The sequence below is a fragment of the Lepidochelys kempii genome, chromosome 6 (genome assembly GCF_965140265.1).
Source record: "Lepidochelys kempii isolate rLepKem1 chromosome 6, rLepKem1.hap2, whole genome shotgun sequence".
Classification (NCBI taxonomy): Eukaryota; Metazoa; Chordata; order Testudines; family Cheloniidae; genus Lepidochelys; species Lepidochelys kempii.
The window spans coordinates 31,712,331-31,732,779 of record NC_133261.1 but is presented as its reverse complement, the minus strand read 5'-3'; the positions used below and the strand labels follow the sequence as shown (position 1 = coordinate 31,732,779).

Genomic DNA, 20,449 nt, shown 5'->3' with positions numbered 1-20,449 from the left:
CCCCTGCTCTCCCCCTAGCTACGCTCCCCCACCCCTAGGAGCCAGAGGGGCCTGCCGGATGCTTCCTGGGAGCTGCCCCAGGTAAGCACCGCCGGGACTCCCCACCTCGACCCCCGGCAGGTCCCTCTGGCTCTTAGGGGTGGGGTGGGGTGGGGTGGGCACCCACTACGGTGGCCCACGAGACTCTCCTGCCCAGTTCTGAGGGCAGTCAGGGGACAGAGAAGGGGAGTGGATGGGGCAAGGGTCCGGGGGGTAGGGCGTCAAGGAAAGCGGGGGGTTGGATGGGACAGGAGTCCCCGGGGAGCAGGGGTGGGCCACAACCCCCTCGTGGGGTGAGGAGGGAACTGGTTGTTAAGATTTTGGCAGCTCATCACTGTCCTTAAGCTATGTTACAGTTACTCCAGCCCTTGGACGGAGTAAGCCTGTAAAATAAACAGTGGCCCGGATCATATAATGTAATAATTTTGCAATGAAGAAAAATTATTATTTTTTGTATTATGGTAGCAGCTACAGACCACAAGCAATATCAGAGCCCCATTGCACAGGGCACTGTACAAACACAAGTCAGCCCGAAGAGTTTACAATCTAAATAGGTAAAGGAACAGAGATAGGAAAGTGATATACAGAGAGGTAAAGCTTAACCCTCATTTTCAAAAGTGACTTAGGCTCTTGAGAAAATTTTAACCTTGGGTGAATGATTTCTCTTAAATGAAGGGAAGCATTACAAATTTCTACATTCCTTTGTCTCTCTCAGTAGCCCTTAATCTTTCTGTAGAACAAAAGAGAAGAAAGTTATGCCATATTGTAATTTTCACTTGTAAAGTGACCTGAAAAAACAGAGGGGACAATCTTAACATTTCTGCTGAATGGAGCCCTTAGTTTTCTATGTTGGAAAATTTCAGAATACTGCTTAACTGGTATTCTGAACAGATTTAAACAAGTCTTCAGAACAAACTGTTTTCAGTTTTAAATTTTCATATAATATTTCAAAAAATTGGGATTTTTTTGCTAACTGGTTATAAATATTATCAAATAAAAACATGGTAATTTTCTTAACTACTCTTATGATCTTACAGATTTGTTTTAAACTCATTCTGTTCTAGTTATACATCAATTTTCCTCAGTTGAGTTTCTAGGTCTGTATCAATTTTGTTTAAATGGTTTTGTGCTTTTTACATATTTAGATTGTTTTTATATTAAGTGCCTCACAAATAGAGTACCTATTGTATCAGTAAGAGTTTGTCTAAAATGTTCCAGTAATGATTAGCTATTGTAGTGTACTGTAAGCTTTCAAAATCCACTTTATGCCCTGTAGTATATTAGTTATACAGATGTAGGTGAGTAGGGAAAGAAGAGATTTATATGTCAGTGTCATTTAAACTTTTTTGTAGGTCTGGTAAGCTAATGAAAGCCCCAGACTTTTTTGCTAGTTCTGTTTTTTATGCCACAGGAGAGTTGATTGTTCAGTTGGAAAGAGGGAGAGAGGTGACATCAAAACAGGAAGCAACAAAGAATTATTGTTTGGTTTGAAGGAAAGTGGGATTAGTAAGTCTAGGTCACCGGAGGACAAGAGGAATGCCAACACTAACAAATAATTGTATTGATGCAGGAAGTCAATTATCTTGTTCCAGGATCAAAACAGAACTTGTTTGTTAACATAGTAAAGTTAAATGAAACAAACTTTTTTTTTTAAAGTTTTTTAATGTAGTAACAGACCACATGTTATAAATTCTCAAGCAACAGACCTCAGCTATTCACAAAACTACCAGAACATACAATCTTCTGCATTTATTTCGTAATATATAGGCAAAAAATATTTGAAACAAAGAGCTAACTTGTCGTCGGTCTAGACTTAGCACATTGGTATTGGTAATGGCATACCGGGTGAGGAAGATACCAGATGGCAGTAGTGGTGGCAGCCGTAATAACAATATTCATAATATATTTTACAGTTACATAGCCCCCTTTGATCCAAAAAGGATCTCAATACACTATCGTAGCATTAATTAATTTTGCCCACAGCACCAATACTGCCACTGATGAAATAAGAATTCTCTCTATTTCAAGATGAGGAACCTGAGGCACAGAGTACTCTGCCTCTCTGGCAGCCAGGCTGGAAGACTATTGACAGTTTTACAAGTTAAACTGACAAGAGCCTTCCCTGAGGGCAGCTAGGAAGCTGAAAATATCTGTTTCCTTCTTCCTCCCCTCCGCCTTTTAAAGCCCTTTCTCTGAAAAATTTCACATTTGTGACATTTGTCCCTCTACAGGGCAACACTTTCCCCAAAAGCATGATCATGTTCACGGAGGGATTCCCCTTTTTCAGCCAGCTCCAATTCCCAGCTCTGGCTCTCAGAACTGTGCTTTAAACACAAGACCATTCTTGTTCCAAGGATTTAAAGAGGCCAAGTGGTATTGTCTGAAACATTCAAATACAATGCAGTTTGCTCAACTATAACAAAGGTAACTTGTTAGACACATGGCAATTAAGGGTATGTCTACACAGCAACTAGATGTCCACGCCAGCCAACTTGGGCTTGCAGGGCTTGGGCTGCAGGGCTATTTCACTGTTGTATAGACTTCTGGGCTTGAGCTGTAGCCTGAGCTCTGGGACCCTCCCACGTTGCAGGGTCCCAGAGGAAGGCTCCAGACCAAGCCCGGAAGTCTACACAGAAATGAAACAGCCCCACAGCCCATGCCCAAGTCAGGGGGCACAGGCATCTAGTTGCTTGGTAAACATACCGCAGTTACAACAAAAATGATTAACAGTGCAAACAGGTTAATGACAATCTGTGAATTTCTCCCACTCTAATCTTAATATGTGTGCATTTAAATTTACATAAAAATTTTAGCAAATTAGCCACCCTAAACATTGCTGCCAGAGATATTCAGTCAAATACTAAGTACAACAGGGAACAATAGCATTTTGAGCATTATCACTCATACAAAACAGCAAACAATCAGAGGAAAACAGTTTGCGATCAGAGCAGTCTGCCACAGGGTGTTCGTTCAAGACAAGAGGTTAGGCACCATCAGCTCTTCCTAAATGACACCAGTTATTCCATCCTGAACGATTACCTGTCCAACAGTTTCTCAGTTGATTTGAAGTCCTAAAAGAGAGACACTATTTCTGAACATGTAATTTAAATTAAGCTTGGAAAAAATAACAGCACAACTTTGATTCCCTCTGAGCGGGCGGCATGCAGTCCCCAGCCCCAACCACTGCACAGGAGATCTGGGAAGCGTGGGCAAGAGCAGGAAGCAGCTTGGGGGCGGAGCCACGCCTGGCTGTTTGGGAAGGCACTGCCTTCCCTAGCCTATGATACCTGCCTCCCATAATGGTTGGCCAGTTGTACATGCGCTCTCTCTGTCTCTCTCTCACACACACACAGACAAAATCTAACATTTAAAAATCAAAACTAATTGACCCATTCTCCCATGGTAACAATACCTTTAGATTAGGCATTGTATGTCACAATACAGGGTAATTGTACCTGTAGTCCCACTCTATCATCCAGCAAGGGCTCCCCCTCTATGGGCCAGCAAGGGTCCACACTCTTGGCTCCAGCACCCCAGCCATCGACTGTCAGTTTAGAGCACAAACCGTTGATGTGGGAGATGCAGGTTCAATTCCCCCCATCTGCCTAATGCGCAGAAATTATTTGAACTTAGGTCTCCCAATTCTCAGGTGAGTGCTTTTACCACTAGGGTAACCACAGCGGAACAACGCCAACAAGAGAGACTGAGATGCCCCTACTCATAGCCCATATATATCCCATAACTCAGTAGTTAGGCTACTTTCCTGAGACGTGGGAGACTCTTTTAAACATCAGACAAAATGTGAAATTGAACTGGGGTCTCCTCACATCCACGGTTAGCATTTTAACCACTGAGCTAAAAGTTTAAAGCAGGCACCCCTACCATCAAGTCCTTCTTGTGAGTTTAGATGTGCTTTTGAGAATGCCTGCCTGATCAGGTCCTCCAATGACTCATTTGAGGATCCTGCTGGGGTTTAGGTGGGAGATACACGTCCAGGTGACTAGGATGAGACAGCAGTGAGAAACTTACATGTTATGAGACCATTAAACAGCAGAAATTTAGGTGCCTAAAAAGTTAGGCAGAAGCTGAGGGGGGGGGGAGGTCACAGGATCCCAGTGGTATCAAAACGTTGGACTTAGGCACTTAAGTCCTTTTGAAGATTTAGCTCAAAGTACATTTGCCTGACCAAAAAAAACCACTGCACACCTGACAAACTTTCTTTTAATACTGACATTTGATAGACATGCTTGATTTGATAAATCTGAGTAGAGTCAGTAGTTTCACTCAATTTACCAGAAACTACACTTCCTGCATTGTATAAAGAGGCTCACTGTGCAATACGGCAACACCTTACTAAATTGAGACATTTGATGTTTATATTACCACATAATCTCTCTCTAAACAAAATGAAAAGCTCAGTGTTGGAATGATTAACATTTTATTTCCAATGTTTACATGGCAATGATTCATAAACCTGTTAAGACATCCTAGGTAGTTATTTAAAAATAGCAGGATGTGGTATCAATCCAGTACAACATGAGAGAAAGGGTATATTTAATCTGTACCTGTGTCAGTTTAGTAATTCCTTTAAAATAATTAAGACCTATTTTTCTATGTCCCTGTCGGAAACTTTTCTGAAAAATAGCCAGTTGATTAATATTAAACAAATGTATAGCTCTCCAGCTCAATAATGGCTTGTGAGCCACCTGTGTGTTGATCGAAACTATCTGCAACTATATAAGGGCTAATGAGAACAACTGAAAAGAAAGGATAAATCCTATCAGTTTCTACCTGGCATTTCAAGGATGAATTTATATGCTCATCAAAACCAAATCAATCCAGAACATAACCCAATTCAACCCACAACATTCAAATGCAAGTCTCTTAATTGTCAATTAACGAAGAGGGCATCCTTAGCCAGTTACTATTTTAAATAAAAAGGAAATATATGCAGAGACAATCCCATTTTACTGTCTGGAACACTCAAGCATATTAACATTGACAGAGTTAAAAACAGTTACTTTTACAAATAAGTAAAGAAAGCCATAATCCATATTCAGCATCATCAGTTCAAACAAACGTATATTGGAGTTTAATGATATCTATTATTCAACAACAGCTGCGCTGCCGTAACAGTGCCACGTTATTCAGTTCTCTTTCTCTCCCATCATAAAAGCACACACACAGGCACCTACTCAGGGGAAGGTTAGCTAATCCAAATGATTACACCTTACTTGGCACACATTTTTGGAAAACTGACATTTGCTGCAGTTGGCATTCTGGACCTGTGTGAATCAATATAAAGCCTGTGAACGCAGGCAATTTGGTACAATACCTCCTGACTCACTATGCCATTCCCCATCATACCTAGACTACATTCCTATCTATATGGAGAGCACAACATTTAATTGGTTACAAAGAATTTCTTGGCAAACCTCACTTATTTTTACAAAACAACAAAATCTGATACTGCAGCATTTTCACCAGCAGCCAGAATTTTTAATGTCCATGAGATGGCTAATTCAGTTTTCCTAAAAGAGTTACAAATATTTAACCCACAGAAAAAAACCTGTATAAATAAAAGCCACGAACAACCTTCTGTTACTGAAACAAAGCAGTTTCAAATTAATCTGTCTACCTTTTAATATAATTAAACCTTCTACTCTTTTGGGCAGAAAACTAAATAGCCTAAGTTTATGTTTCTATATCCCAGGAGTTTTCATGCCATTTTTTGCTGCCATAGTAACCAAATGCAACGGATGAAACAAGCACAAGGCTCTCTCTCCAGGGGTGGTGTATTGGCTTGATCAACTGCGGTTATACAGAATACGAGCAAACAGGCATGATAAAACTCAGGCTTGATTAATTAAAACACAAAAAATGTGCTTGTATTTTGTATTGAAGTATTCTATACCTCAAATCATCATCATTTCATATGCAACTGTACTACTAGTGGAAGTGGAAACTTTTAAAAACATCTAACAAACACAAATATCAGTAGTTCACAACAGATCCAGTTTCAAATATGCAGCTGTTAAAACACCTGCTTCTTATTAGTATGCATGTAAAAATAACTTTTTGAAAATCAGTGCAATATAAAATGAAATATTTAAACAATTCTGAATATTTGCTCTTAGCACTGCTTCACCATAAAAGCTGTTTTAAAACAAAAACTTTTTTTAGATCTAGACTGCTTTAAGTAATATACATTTTTAGTCCTGATTTTAAATTCATGGATTTAAAAGGAGTGTTTTAATGAACTTTAGTCATACTTACTATGCAAACACATAAAAAGGATCTCTGAGGTGAAGTAAAGTAAGAACTTTTAGGTTGCTTGTACTTTTGTCTTAGGTAGTACTTAAATATATTTAAGACAAATTTATATTTTAAAAAGGTCCAACTTCAATAGCACAATGCTCGGTTTCAGAGATGAACTCCATACAAAAAATGTAATTTCAGAGTTTTATTCCTGGGATTGTACTGGGAATACTGTGAAAAACAGAATATTTCTATAGCAAGTGCCACTTCTATGGAATCTTTTTTCTCAGCTACACTCAGAGCAAAATAGGAGGCTTTTGAGATTGGTTCACACTAGAGCTGTACTGAAATTCTGATTCAAATAGGTATTTATCTGAAGTTCCACCAAATGCTGATATTCCATTTCAGACAAACATTTTAATTGAAATCAAGAAGAAGATGAATACTCCACCAGAAAATGAAATCTGAGTACAAAAGACAGTGGTAGTAAAGGGGGCAGGGAAGGTATAAATATGCCAAGCAGACCCCATGGACTGCAGAAGGTAGAATCATAAGAAATCAGTGAGGAAGCTCCTGCACATTTTTTGGGTATTTATTGAGGGTCTGGCACACCATCCCTACAGTATCTATAGATATTAGCTGCATATATATCCTACCCACCAAAACCTCTAATTGTGTGCTTGCTCTGAGTTCTGGGACACATCAAAGGATAATCTGTGGCACTCTGATTCAGAATACTCCAGACTCCATATCAAACCACACATCTGAAATGGAAGAAATGGTAGGCATAACAATGGGTCAAAGGATGAACAGGTAATTTTAGTATGAGGCTAAGCAGGCACTCTGCACCTGTTTTATTTATATCTTTATTTCTGTGTAGTTTTGTTTTTGTTTTTTTAAACCCCTTAAGATAGTGTGAGCGCTACAGGAAATCAACTTTTGGGTGAACAGTAGCTGATTCAAGCTGAATCCAGGTAAAACAAAAGCAATGCTGCTCAAAAAGGGAAAATGCTTTGAAAAACTAGCTGAGACATTATCTCAATCTTCCACTGAAGACATACAACTCCCCATTTGTCATATGGTACAAAGCCTCATGGATCTATTTGACTCCTCACTAAACTTGGATGACCAGGTTGGATTAGTTTCCAAAAACGCCTTCTTTCACCTTTCTGATTGCTAGGATACTTTGTTCCTTCCTCCCAGACAAGGACCTGGCCACAGTAATCTATGCATTTGTCATCTTGAAGATGCATGACTGTATTTGAAGCCGAATGTGATTTCTCTATGGTTAAGGTCACCGTGTGGTTATCAGACGCATGATCAAGTCCCTCCACCAGCTCCAAGTCAAGTTCTGATGTCAGTTTAAGGCTTTGGCCCTAATCTTCAAAGCAATTAATGGATCAAGCACCAGCTACATTAAAGACCGAATTTCAATCTATGAACCACCTTGACAACTGTACTTCTCTGGGATAATGCAGATCAGAATGCACAAGACAAAGCACAAGAGACATAGGTAAAACTTAGCACTCTTGGTCAAGGGGATCTAGGTATGGTACAAGCTTCCAGAGGAGATTATATAAATCCAGAATCTGACCTGTGATGCTGTATGATTGAAGATGACCATTTATATCATTGTTGCTACCACTGTTGCACAATTGCACTAAATTTGATACAAAATCTATCAAGGTGTCAATAGAAAAGTTACAATCTAATATGTTTATCCTGGTTAAATCCATATATCATTATATCTGAAGTTATTAATATTGGCTTTGTATTTGTATCTCAAAAATGTTTCTTCTTGGGGTGACATTCATAAGGTCCTTTACATCCAGTCTCGCCAGCCCATTGTGAATGAACTATTCAAGCTTGATGGGCCATCAGGAAGAATCAACTCTCCATATAGCTGTTCCTTAGGATGCCTCAGACAGCGAGGAGCCAATAGCCACCCCAGTGATTCAGCAAAACATGTAAGGGCATGTGATGTGGAAAGTGACCTCGGACTCCATCTTTGTCAGTAACTTTCCATATACAGGGACTGTGGGCTCTCAGGCGAGGGAGAGGCAGGGTGTTCAGGGGAGCAGGCGGAGCGGAGGTGAGCAAGGGGGGGAGAGTGAAGGAAGTAATGGGGGGGTAGAGGAACTGCTCCCCGCCCCAGCTCACCGCCGTTCCACCACTACCGCCTCCCCCGAGCATGCCGCTGCTCTGCTTCTCCCTCCCTCCCTCCCAGGCTTGCCTCGCGAAACAAGTGCAAGCCTGGGAGGGGAGGGAGGGAGAAGCAGAGCAGCGACGGCGCACTCAGGGGAGTGGGCAGAGGCGAGCTGGTGCAGCAGGGGCACATTTCTAGGGGCGGCATAGCTGGCGCCAGAATGCCGCCCCTAGACATGTGCCGCCCCAAGTACCTGCTTGTTTAGCTGGTGCCTAGAGCCGGCCCTGTGGCAGAAGATATAAAAGACACGTGAGACATCTTCATTTTGCCTCTTTCCTACTCCAGTTCTCTGGACTGCAGATTTGCAACTAAAAGGAGTATTTTGAACTATTAACTGAAGACCTTCCAATCTTTTCGAAGTTACCAGAGAAACTTCTGCAAGCCAGCAGACTATTCCATCACGGCTACAAACTTCATCTAAGGACTTTGTAAGCATTTGTATGTATATGATCTTTTAGCCATTTATAACTCTATTCTTTTCTTTCCTTAATAAGTCTTTAGTTAGTTTTCTAAGGATTGGCTGACAGAGTTATATTTGGGTAAGTTCTGAGATATATATTGAGCTGGGGGTTTGTGTCTGATCCTTTGGAATTAGTAGAACCTCATATATGGTTAACTGGGTTTTTAGTAACCTCTCACTATATTAGACCAATCTGTCTGGATGGAAGTCAAGGGCTGGAATGCCTAAAGGGAACTGTGTTTGACTTCTTGTTAACCAGTGTTAGCAGCAACTAAAAATGCAACCTTCATGGAAACGTGGGACATGCCAACCCGGGCCAACCCTGGACAGCAGGAACTTCCTGTGTGAATGTCCACATCACAATACGCGACTTTCATGTGGAGAATCACGTATCACATTACCTCCTGAAGGGAGGGGATTATACATGCAGGTGTAAGCATCCTGAATTTCAACTTTCTGATGCAGATGTTGATCTGCCAAAGATACAAGATGGGTCTCCATCCCCCGCCCTTTTTGGAGATAAGGAGTTATGAGGAATAGAACTCTCTCCCCTGGTACTGAAGGGGAAATGCTCTCTATTACTCTCTGATGTAGTGGAAAGAGTTTGCCTCCTGTTGAAGAATCAATTGGTGAGAGGGGTCCCCAAATGGCAGGAGGTTTGTATGGAGGGAAGGAGAGGAATTCTATGGAGTACCAATGATGGATAACCAGTGATAGAAAATCAACCTTCTGCTGGTGGCATCTGACTCAGATAATGAAAATAAATATGCATCAGTCTGCACTGCTTTGGACCGTTATCAAGCAGAACCCATCATCGGCATGGACGCATGTCCTCTGGAAGAATGGTTGAAGCATGAAGGGACATACAAATCTTGAGCACATCTGGCACATAAATATCTTGCGACGCTGGCTAAAACAGTGCCATGCAAACCTCTGTTGTCGCTTTCAGGTGACATTGTAAACAAGAAGCAGGCAGCACTATCTCCTGCAAATGTAAACAAACTTGTTTGTCTGAGAGATTGGCTGAACAAGAAATAAGACTGTGTGGACTTGTAGGCTCTAAAATTTTACAAAGCTATATTTTTGAGTGCAGTTATTTTTTGTACATAATTCTACATTTGTAAGTTCAACTTTCATGATAAAGATATTGCACATTATTTATATTAGGTGAATTGAAAAATACTTTTTTTTTGTTTTTTACTGTGCAAATATTTGTAATAAAAATAATATAAATTGAACACTGTACACTTTATATTCTGTGGGATAACTGAAATCAATATACTTGAAAATGTAGAAAACATCCAAAAATATTTAAATAAATGGTATTCCATTATTCTTTAAAAATGCGATGAATCGCAATTAATTTTTTTAATCACTTGACAGCCCTAGTCTATTTATGCAATATGTAAATATGTTCTCATTGTCTTTCAAAGTACTTTGAAAGTAACTCCCATGTGGGTAAAACACATTCCTTTGTCTGATAAAGGCCTGTTTACCAACCACCGTGGCATACCTGGTTTAAACACACTTTAGTCATAATTCTATCATATATACATAGCTCTTAATACTCATTGAGTACATACAATTACAAAAGTCTATTAATGATCAATGAGTTATTATTTTTCAAATGATACCTCAAAGCATATTTTATACACAGATTATTACAATAGTGTATAAGGTGTGAATAAAGGGTGCTTAGCATCACATTTCCACTCTTCCTATGATTTCTAATAAAGAACAGAGAAGTCACTCCCAACACTATTGTGCAAATTATGCCAATCTTGATTGCTCATTTTAAAAAGTCTTCCCATAAGCACCTTCATGTTCCCTCCATTGGTTCCCCATTATGCTATCTCAATATGCTCCTTTGAATCCCTCCTTAAAACTTCTCTGTCATGATGCTTACAAAAAAACCTTGTCAATGGTTAGGCAGTTAGCTTGCTGTGACTCCCATTTTTGATCCTGACCAGTATTGTGCTTGTGCTTCCCCCCATCTGTTTTATCTAATTGTTGTATATTGTCTTATACTTAGATTTCAAGCTCTTCAGACAGACTGTCTGTCATATGTTTGTACAACGCCTAGTACAATGGCACACTGCCTTCCATAATGCAAAAGTCTTAAGACTATCTTAAACAGGTTGCAACAATGTAAGATAACCATAAGTATCTGAAGGCAATCTAAGGTTTTAGATTGATTTAAGCTGGTTTAAGGCCTTAAATCAGAAACTGCAAAGAACATTCCAAAAACCACAATTTAGGGGAACAACAAAGGGGCTAGGTATTTTGCTTGAAAATACGAAGACACAAGTTAAGCAGAAGGAATCTGGTAATGACTCTCCATTTTCAGAACTATCTATTAAGGTCATCTCAGAAGTGACCTAGCTTTGAACCAGTTTGAACTGATTTAAGGACTTGCTGATATTAAGCATGAACTAACTTAAAAGTACCAAACTGATTTCCTTTAGACTCAGCCTGTTTTCTAAATCTCATCAGGGTTTCAATATGAAGTTTCAAACTTCAGCCCGTTTTTCTGTTGCTCTGTCTAAAAATTATGCAGTTACATTTTTTCAATGAAAAACATATTTTTCGGTCCTGCTAATCTTAAAAAAAAAAGAAATACAAATTTTGCCCACATTTTCCTTAAGAATTCATTTTCAGGCAGAGGTCAAGCATGAAAAAAATATTAGCCCAATATTCCAAAAAGTCAGGAGCATCTGAAGACAGAAGATTAGAATGGAAACTGTTTAGTAATTTCACCTATTGTAGACATATAAAGCTCTCACTATACTATTATACCATATTCCTTTAAGGCTGATACTGTATATTTGGCATTTGCTTTACCTTCTAAGGTAGATTCAGCACACTCAAGAAAGTTAATTCCAATTCTAGAGGCATAGTACTAGTTACAGCAGTAAACTTGGGAGGATATCACTTAATTTTTTTCTGTCTCTAAAAAATGGAGGTTATTCACCTGTAACTGCAAGTTCTTTAAGATGGTGGTCCCTATCTGTATTCCACACATGGGCACGCATGCACATCATGCACTCGAATCCAGAGACTCTTAGTTAACAGTGTTTGTTGGCCTGTATATCCACAGTTGCGCTCCTCGTACTACAGACCAGGGGCATAAGAAGCAGCATGGGCCAATGCCTCTACAGTTCCTTTTCATGGCCTGTATATCCACAGTTGCGCTACTCGTACTACAGACCAAGGGCATAAGAGGCAGCATGGGCCAATGCCTCTACAGTTCCTTTTCTTACCCAACTCAAAAAAGACTGGAAGGAGAAGGGAAGCGGGGTGGGTAGTGGAATACAGCTGAGACCACACATCTCAAACAGCTTTTAGCTACAGATACATAACCTCCATTTCTTATTTGAGGCTGGTTGCCATGCGTATTCCACACGTGGGTAACTAACAAGCAGTACTGAGACCAGAGGGGGATGTGAGGATGCAGTCAGTAAAGCCTGAAGAACTGCAATCCCTATAGCTGCATCTGCAGCAGTGGCCTAATCTAGCACATAAAGCTTTGTGAATGTGTGAATGGATCTCCAGGTAGATGCTCTGCATATGTCCATATCTCCTGGAGACATGCTGTGGAGACAGCTTGTGCTTTTGTGGAGTGGACCCTTACTCCTTCCAGGGTAGGCATATACACTAATTGGAAGCAAATAACAATGCAACCAGAAATCTATTTAGAGATGCTCAGAGAAGATATTGCCTGTCCTTGTGACCTTTCTGCTATAGTGACAAATAATCATGGTGATTTTCTGATTGGTTTGGTCCTTTGCAGGTAGAATGCCAGGGCCTATCTGACATCCGGAGAATTAAATCTTTTCCTGTCTACGGAAGCATGGGGTTTTAGGAAGAAAACCAGTAAGTGGACAGGTTGATGGACTTGGAATTCCGAAATTATGCTCGGGAGGAATTTAGGATTAAGACAAAGGAAGACCTTCCCCTTATGAAAAATGATGTATGGTGCATCAGCCATACATGTTCCCATCTCACTCACCCTTCTAGCTGAAATAGCAGCAACTAAAAATGCAACCTTCATGGAAAGGTGGGACATACAGCACGTGGCCAAAGATTCAAATGGTGGTCTGGTAAATACTGACAGGATGAGATTGAGGTCCCATTGAGGTGTAAGGTTGACTACTGGAAGAAAGGTCCTGACTAGGCCCTTTAGGAATCTAACCATTGTTGGCTGGGTAAAAATAGAACCCCCATGTACTGGAGGAAGGAAGGCACTGACTGCTGAGCTAATGGAAACACCTGAGTTCTCCAATGACAGGAGAAAATCTAAAATGACTGAGATATCTTCAGATTCTGAGGAAGACTCATTGTACCTTGCCCAGGCGGAGAAACAGCTCCATTTTAGTTAGGTAGCATTTCCTAATGGAATCTTTCCTGCTCTGAGTGAAAATGGATCCAATGGCTTCTGAAGATGATTATTCTAGTTCTGATGCCTATCCAAAAACCAGGCTGTGAGGTGACGTAGGTCTGGATTGGGGTATCAGATTTTGCCTCTCTCATGAGTTATAAGTTCTGGGACAGGGCAGACCTTGATAAGAGGATCGGTTGACATTCTCAAAACACTCAGGAACCAGAACTGTCTGGATCAGCTGGGTGCTATGAGAACGACCCTGCCCATGTCATAATGGATCTTTCTCAAGACTGTGGTATCAGAGGGATGAAAGGAAAGGCAAATCTGAATTGATCTGCCCATGATAACCTAAAAGCACCACCCTGGGAGTCGTGGCCCATAGCTGCTCTAGACCAATATAGGAGAAGTTTCCTGTTCATTCAGAATGCAAAGAGATCCTATTGCGGTGTACCCCACTGAGTGAGTAACTTGCTCAGGACAGAGTCATATACCTTCCACTCACGCTCTGCAGAAAAATGCTTGCTAAAGTTGTCTGCCAGAGATTCTGAACACCTGATAGGTATGTGACTAGAAGTGTGACATTGTTTCTGATGCACCACTTCCATAGCTGACTGTTTCAAGGCCCAGGGAAAGGGATCTTGCTCCACCCTGCTTGCTTAGATAAAAAGGACCATGATGATATTGTCCAACATTATTTGGCTATTGTGTGAATGTATGAGCAGGAGAAAGGCCCTAAAGGTCAGGCAGTTACAGCAGGTTGATATGCAGCCTGGCCTTCTATAGGGTCCAAGTTTCTTTTATAGTGTGGTTGTTCAGGTGAGTGCCCCATCCCAAAAGGGATGCATCTGTTACAATGGCGGCATTGGGGTAGGAGGGATAAAGAGGACTCTCACTTGTAGTCGTTCTGGGTTTGATCACCAGGTGAGAAAGGCTATGGAATTCTGGAGTCACTCTGGAGTAGACCGGAGAGCCAGGCCTGTAGGCAGTGTAGAAGAAGTCCAGTGAATGGTGTCACAAAAGTACATGAGGTCCTGTGGCCTAGTAGGGAATGACATCCTGTGACCACAGTTTTTGGATTTCAAATTACCTGCTCATTAATTGGATACTTTCTGCTGGGAGGAAAGCTCTTGCTAAAATGGAGTCCATTCTCATGCCAATAAAGCTTACCATCCTTGGGGTGGGGCAGGAGGGGGAGGCACTCAAAAAGGACTTTTCTTTGATTATGCGTACACCCAGCACCACTAGAAGATGGACCAGGAACAAAGTCACCAACCTGATTTTGTGGTTGGAATGACTTGTTAGGAGCCAGTCATCCAAATATGAGAAGACTACGTAGACATGATGTCTCATTTGGGCTGCACAATTGAGAATACCTTTGTGAATACCTATTGCACTATTGCTAGTCTAAAGGGAAGGAATCTGAACTGGTAGTGTTCTTGACCTACCAGAAACCAGAGAAATTTTCCATGGGATAAATGAATATCCACATGAAAACAGGCATCCTTTATGTCAAGAGCTGCAAACCATATTTCCTCCTGTAGAGAGGGAATTATTGATGCTAGTGTAAACATCCTGAATTTTGACTTTCAAATAAAGACGTTGAGTTGTCAAAGGTCCAAAATGGGTCTCCACCTGCTGACCTTTTTGGGACTAAGAAGGATAGTCACTATAACCATTGCCCTTGATACTAAGGTGGTACTTGTTCTACTGCCCTTTGCTGAATGGAAAAAAATGTGTCTCCTGGCAAAGAATCGCCTCCTGAGAGTGGTCCCTGGAGAGGGGCTGGGAAGGGAGATTGGGTTGCGGGTCGGGGGGGAGGAATTTGATGGAAAAACCATGGTGGATGGTTTTTAGAACCCACTTGTCTGTTGTGATTGAGTCCCAATTGTGAATGAAAAGTGAGAGATGGCCCCCAAAGATGGGGGGCCATATGCTATAAGTCATTGGCATCAATAAATGCAGGTGGTTCTCAACCCAAGTGCCAAAAGTAACCCTTAGTGGATGGATGGGAATGGATGGAGGTCATAGCAGCAAAGGGGACTGAAAATCAAGGTCTTTGAACTCTGTCTCTTAAGTAGAGGCTCAGCTGGAGCAAAGAATGGTCATGAAGGGGGCAGTCTTGACATATACACCTACCTCTGGTGTTTTCTCTTCAGGGTTGGGGTGTAAATTCCCAGGCAGTAGAGGGCTGATCTAGGGAGTCTTTCAACAATTATAGGGACGCAGTTTTCTCACCGAATCTCGCTGAATGGTAAATCCTCTATGGTGTTCAGTGTCTCACTCAGGAACCTTGAAGAGTGAAGCCAAGCCTCACCTCATAACTATATCAGGGGCTAGCCCTTTAGATGCCCACGTCCATAGCATTCACGGAAGCTTGTAGGGAGATTTTTGCCACTAGTCTGCCTTCCTCAATGAAGGTTTGAAATTAGGCTCTGTTCTCTAGGGGAAGTTTGTCCTTAAAGTCTGTCAGTCTGGAGTAGTTATTAAAATCGTATTTCACTAACAAACCTTGACAGTAAGAAATACAGAACTGCAAGCTTGTAGAGGAGAATATCTTTCTTCCTGAAAGGTACCATCTCTCCAAGCCCTTGTCAGATGGGGTTGCTCCAGGGTATTGTAATCTTGCTCCATCAGTGACTACCTGCACCACCAGCAATTTGGGCTCTCGATGAATGAAAAGAAACTCAGCTCCTTTGGCCAGGATAAAATAGCACCTTTCAGATCTTCAAGATGTGGAGGCACAGGAGACTGGGGTATGCCAGACCACCTTGGTTGGTTCCATGATGCCCTCATTTACTGGGAGAGCCATTTTGCTGGGACTCATTGGCTGCAGGATGTCAAGGAGCCGATGCTGGATATCTTGGACTTCTTCCAGTGGATCTGGAGGTCACTGGTATTGCTCTTGGTATGGCCTATGGTCATCCAGTGGAGACAGCGATCGCTTTTTCTAGCAAAGATGAGAGCCCCATCGGTGCCTGTGGATCTAGATCAATTTTCTCTTCATACTCTGATGGATCTGATAGATTCTGTGTGGAACAGGTGCAATAAGACTCATGGACAGATCTGGGATGTCTGTCATATGGATCCTACAGGCCCCAGTATAGCCAGTACAAAGCATCGACTGGTTGAGAGGGACCCCACGGCATCAGGTACCAACAGTCCCTAGGATAATGGTATCTGGAAGGAGGGTGTCTGGATCTCCTTGACTCTGTCAGGATTCATCTCTCTGCAAGGGGATGATGGATTAGCTGGAGTGTCTCACTCATCCCAGTAGGAGACTTGCCCTCGTTATACCAGTGTGGCTGTCAGTGCCAGATGGTGAACATTCTTACCTAAGGGTTCCCATGTTATCGAAGTAGTTTCCATGTAGCAATGTCTCTCAGGAGAACCAGACCCAAAAGGAGAGGAGACTGAGGATAACAGAGGAAGATATCCTCTTGTGAGACATAAGTGTCATGTCCTGGTGTTTGGGGCATTTTGGTGGTTGGGACAGATGACTCCAATATGTTGCAAAATGTTGAGGGTGGACAGTTCTTAGAAGGACAGGCCAGTACTGCAAAAGAGTCAAGTCTACCACTCTTAAATGTAGCTGGTGGATGCCCGTCTTTATGTTTAGGAGAAAGGATCTGTTGATTTTGACTCGTACGTGCTTTACCATTCTGCCCAGGAGTCTTAAGCAGTCCTGAACCCTTCGGATCCATGCACGAAGGCTCACTCAACCTAGACGCAGTTGGAGAGGGGCCTCTTCTTTTAGGAACAGACCTGGATAGGGATCTCTCCTTATTCTTGGGTGAAGCCCTGGATGGTGATTCTTTGGACTCAGAACTCTAGACTCTGCTCCAAAACTCATACTTGGAGGGGTGCTCTTTATCAGTTGATGATGATGTAGAAAGGGATCTTCCTTGGCCTGGATCAGAGTGAGGTCTCATAGCCTTCTCCATAAGGTGTTTCCGCAACTGAAGCTCATGAGTGTCACAGGGGAAATGAGAGGCACATACTGCACTGTGCCAAGATATGTATTTCATCCAGACAGTAGAGGCAGCATTAATGTTTGTCCCCCATGGAAAGGAGCGAGGGCAGTATACACAATTCTTGAACCCCAGGGTTCTAGGCATGGTCCCAGTCCGCAAAGAAGGACTCCCTCAAAGGGGATAAATTAAGCTAACTATACTATACTAAAACTTTAACTATGCTAAATATTAAAGTTATTTACATATACATTTACAAGCTGATAAGAAAGAAGCTAGAGAAATCTGCCGACATAGAAGATTCTGACTCACGCCATGTGGCAGTAAGAAGGAACTAGAGAGGCGTAAGCCTGCACTGCATCTTAGGCCCTTGGTCCAGAGCACCAGGAGGGCAATTGCGTGTGTGTGGGTCAACAGACACTGCTTACTAAGAATCTCCGGACTCGGACACATGGCATACATGCATACCCACCTGTGAAAAACAACAGGGACCAACACTGGAAGAAAAAGCAGGATGTTTTTAAGTGCATCCTCTGTATCTATGTAATATCACTTCTTCATAATGAGAAGTGTTCAAGTAATTGTGATAATACAGTACGTAAGAAAGTACTTTTAAAAGTCTCAGAATGTGTCAAAAACTACTTACTCTTCTTGTAAAATAAATTCAATGTTTTCTGGAGAAATCTGTCCTGTCACAGGATGTCTAAATGTCGTGATCTGCTGGTTATGGCTGAAAGGAGAAAAAAAATGTGATTTAAGTGCTAAGCTTAGTAGAAAATTAGTAGTAGTTAGTTTGTTTTTTTAAAAAAACAGAATTATTTATTTCTACTGATAGGTTATTGTTGCTACCCAAAGATGAATCATATTTCTGTCATGTATTCTAGGACAAATGTTTTCAATTACGGTACTTTCTCAGAGGCTTGTGGAATCTGCAAGTGCCCCACTGCACTAAATGCTAACCAAGCTCATATTTTGAAGCACACAGATTGCAATGCTCAGCAAAAGAGAGCCACTGGTTGAGACAACTTACATTTTAATAGTACCAAATTATTAAACACTAACATAGAAAGGGCACAATCTGATTTACTAAATTCTGTGAAGCTCTCAGAATATGATTTGGCCATAGATTCAATAATTTAGAAACCTACTAGGGACTTTTTAATTTTTAATAAGTTCATTTAGTGAAACTCTTATGGAGGTGCAGCACAATTTGCCATAAGCTTTTTTTGTTATTTAATGGAAACTCGTATCTTAAAGTTTGTCTACTACAAGAATATTAGGCAAAGAAAATAGTTTCTGAAGACAAATTGGCATAGAAAAAAATATCTAATAATCAAAGTCACCATCTCAGTTTGGATTCTGTCATCCAATGTACATGCTCTGATAAAGTTGTATACCTAACAAACATTTTCTGAAGCCTTATGCAAAGTTCAAGTCTACAGCACAAAAATCCGTTAAGTGGTCAAGAAAAATTGAAAACGATTTTTAAATGTTATTGTTTCAAAGGAACAGTAAGGGTAACCTGCAATGCCTTTATGTAGCCTCAGTGTTCCAAAGAAATTCATTTGTAAAATCTATTAATCTATTTTTTAGTAGTTATAAACCAACGATCAGTTACTTATGCTTTGAATTTTTTACATTTTTATTTAACGGTATTTAACTGCACAACATTCAAAATGCCACGTAAATCCAACCAAACATAAAGCATTAATATAAAATAATTTTATACAGGAATAAAATTCAGTAATACAAAAATATGAAAATGTAAACCTATTAAATGATTAACATCTGTATGAGCCAAAAAATGCATTCTAGATGTCTTTGTAATTTTTCTTTAAAAAAAAAAAAGAATTTGTTTTTCTTCTCCCATGATACCTAGCCATCTGGTATTCTAAGGTTTGAGGCACCCAGCTACCTGGTATCCCAGGATGCCCCCCAAAATAGATAGAAATGGAATTTATGCAAGCTAGAAGATATCTATTTTAATTAAACAAAAAACCTTCCTAATTTCCATAAAGACAACAGCAAGCCTTCCATACAAAGTGACAGCTTGAAAATAAAACAACAAAACATTTATAATGTTGAAATATAAATACAAGAACAACAGGAGAAACCTGAACTAGTGGGTATTCAGGAGTGACAGACTGTTCTCAATTCTTACCCTAACTGCTCCCAAGAGGTTTGGTTCCTATTTAAACAGAGGGAGAGTCAGGAGGAGAAGCTGTTCATATAGTAAAGTCTCCACCTTTTTTCTAGCATGCCATGCTATTGACATTTTCCAGGGGTACAATAAGGGGAGAAAGCCCACAGCTTCTTTAAGCTGTTGAGGAAAGTGTGGGTTGAAGGAGATATTTTCTTAGTCATCTTTTGTCTCTTGTTATGTCGTAATTTGTGATTTATGGGATATGCATTCAAAGTACTGAGTGAGTACCTATAGATGTATTTTTAAAATTTGAATAAATAAACAAACAGCAGCCACCGCCAAATTCTACTTTCTTCACATGGTCCAAGCATTTTCAACACTCTCCTCAAATGCTCTAAGTATTCCTTATAGGTTGGGTCTCAAGAAGTCTTCATGTCTATTCAAACTTTGATACTTCTACTAAGGCTGCCAACAAAGATGCCAACTGTGATGGCAGATTTTGCGATGTCATCACTTTCTCACTAGGAAACGTACTGAACCCACCAACACATTTCAGAATCCCAAACAAAACAGACTTCACATACTCACTTTTTCAGTCATTATAAATCCAGGGTAGATTTGACCTAGAAGTGAAAAACTATATACTGGAACTAATTCAGAGCCATTCAGAAAACTAAGTTAACCCTGAGACCAGATTTATTCTCTATCAGCACTAAGGAGGAGGACAGCCAAAATAATCCTAAGGTTGGAACCTACTTCATATACAAAGCTCTTTTTAAAACCTCGAGAGAGAGAGAGAGAGAGAGAGAGAGAGAGAGAGAGAGAGTGTGTATAACAACACTTCAAAATGTGTATTATTGTGGACATTTTAGTTGTAGAGAGCGTATACAAACATGAACTTCTGTTCCAGCCTGACTGATTCATTCTTATAACATATATTACCAACACTAGCTCAGTTTTGGGAAGTATGATTTTGCAACAGACTATCACAAAA

The 20,449-nt window shown here is 40.7% G+C and overlaps 1 protein-coding gene across 8 annotated transcripts in view; it reads right to left on the bottom strand.

Annotated features, from left to right (window-relative positions):
* PLEKHA7 (pleckstrin homology domain containing A7) overlaps window positions 1-20,449 on the bottom strand; it is a 276,128-nt gene that overhangs the window by 98,016 nt on the left and 157,663 nt on the right. For 7 of the 8 annotated variants that reach the window (XM_073347395.1, XM_073347399.1, XM_073347396.1 and 4 more), the window contains one exon: window positions 17,959-18,042. The exons of the other annotated variant lie outside the window; for it this stretch is intronic. In XM_073347395.1, coding sequence (XP_073203496.1) covers window positions 17,959-18,042 — 84 coding nt within the window. The remainder of the gene's footprint in view (window positions 1-17,958; window positions 18,043-20,449) is intronic. 8 annotated transcript variants of the gene reach the window in all.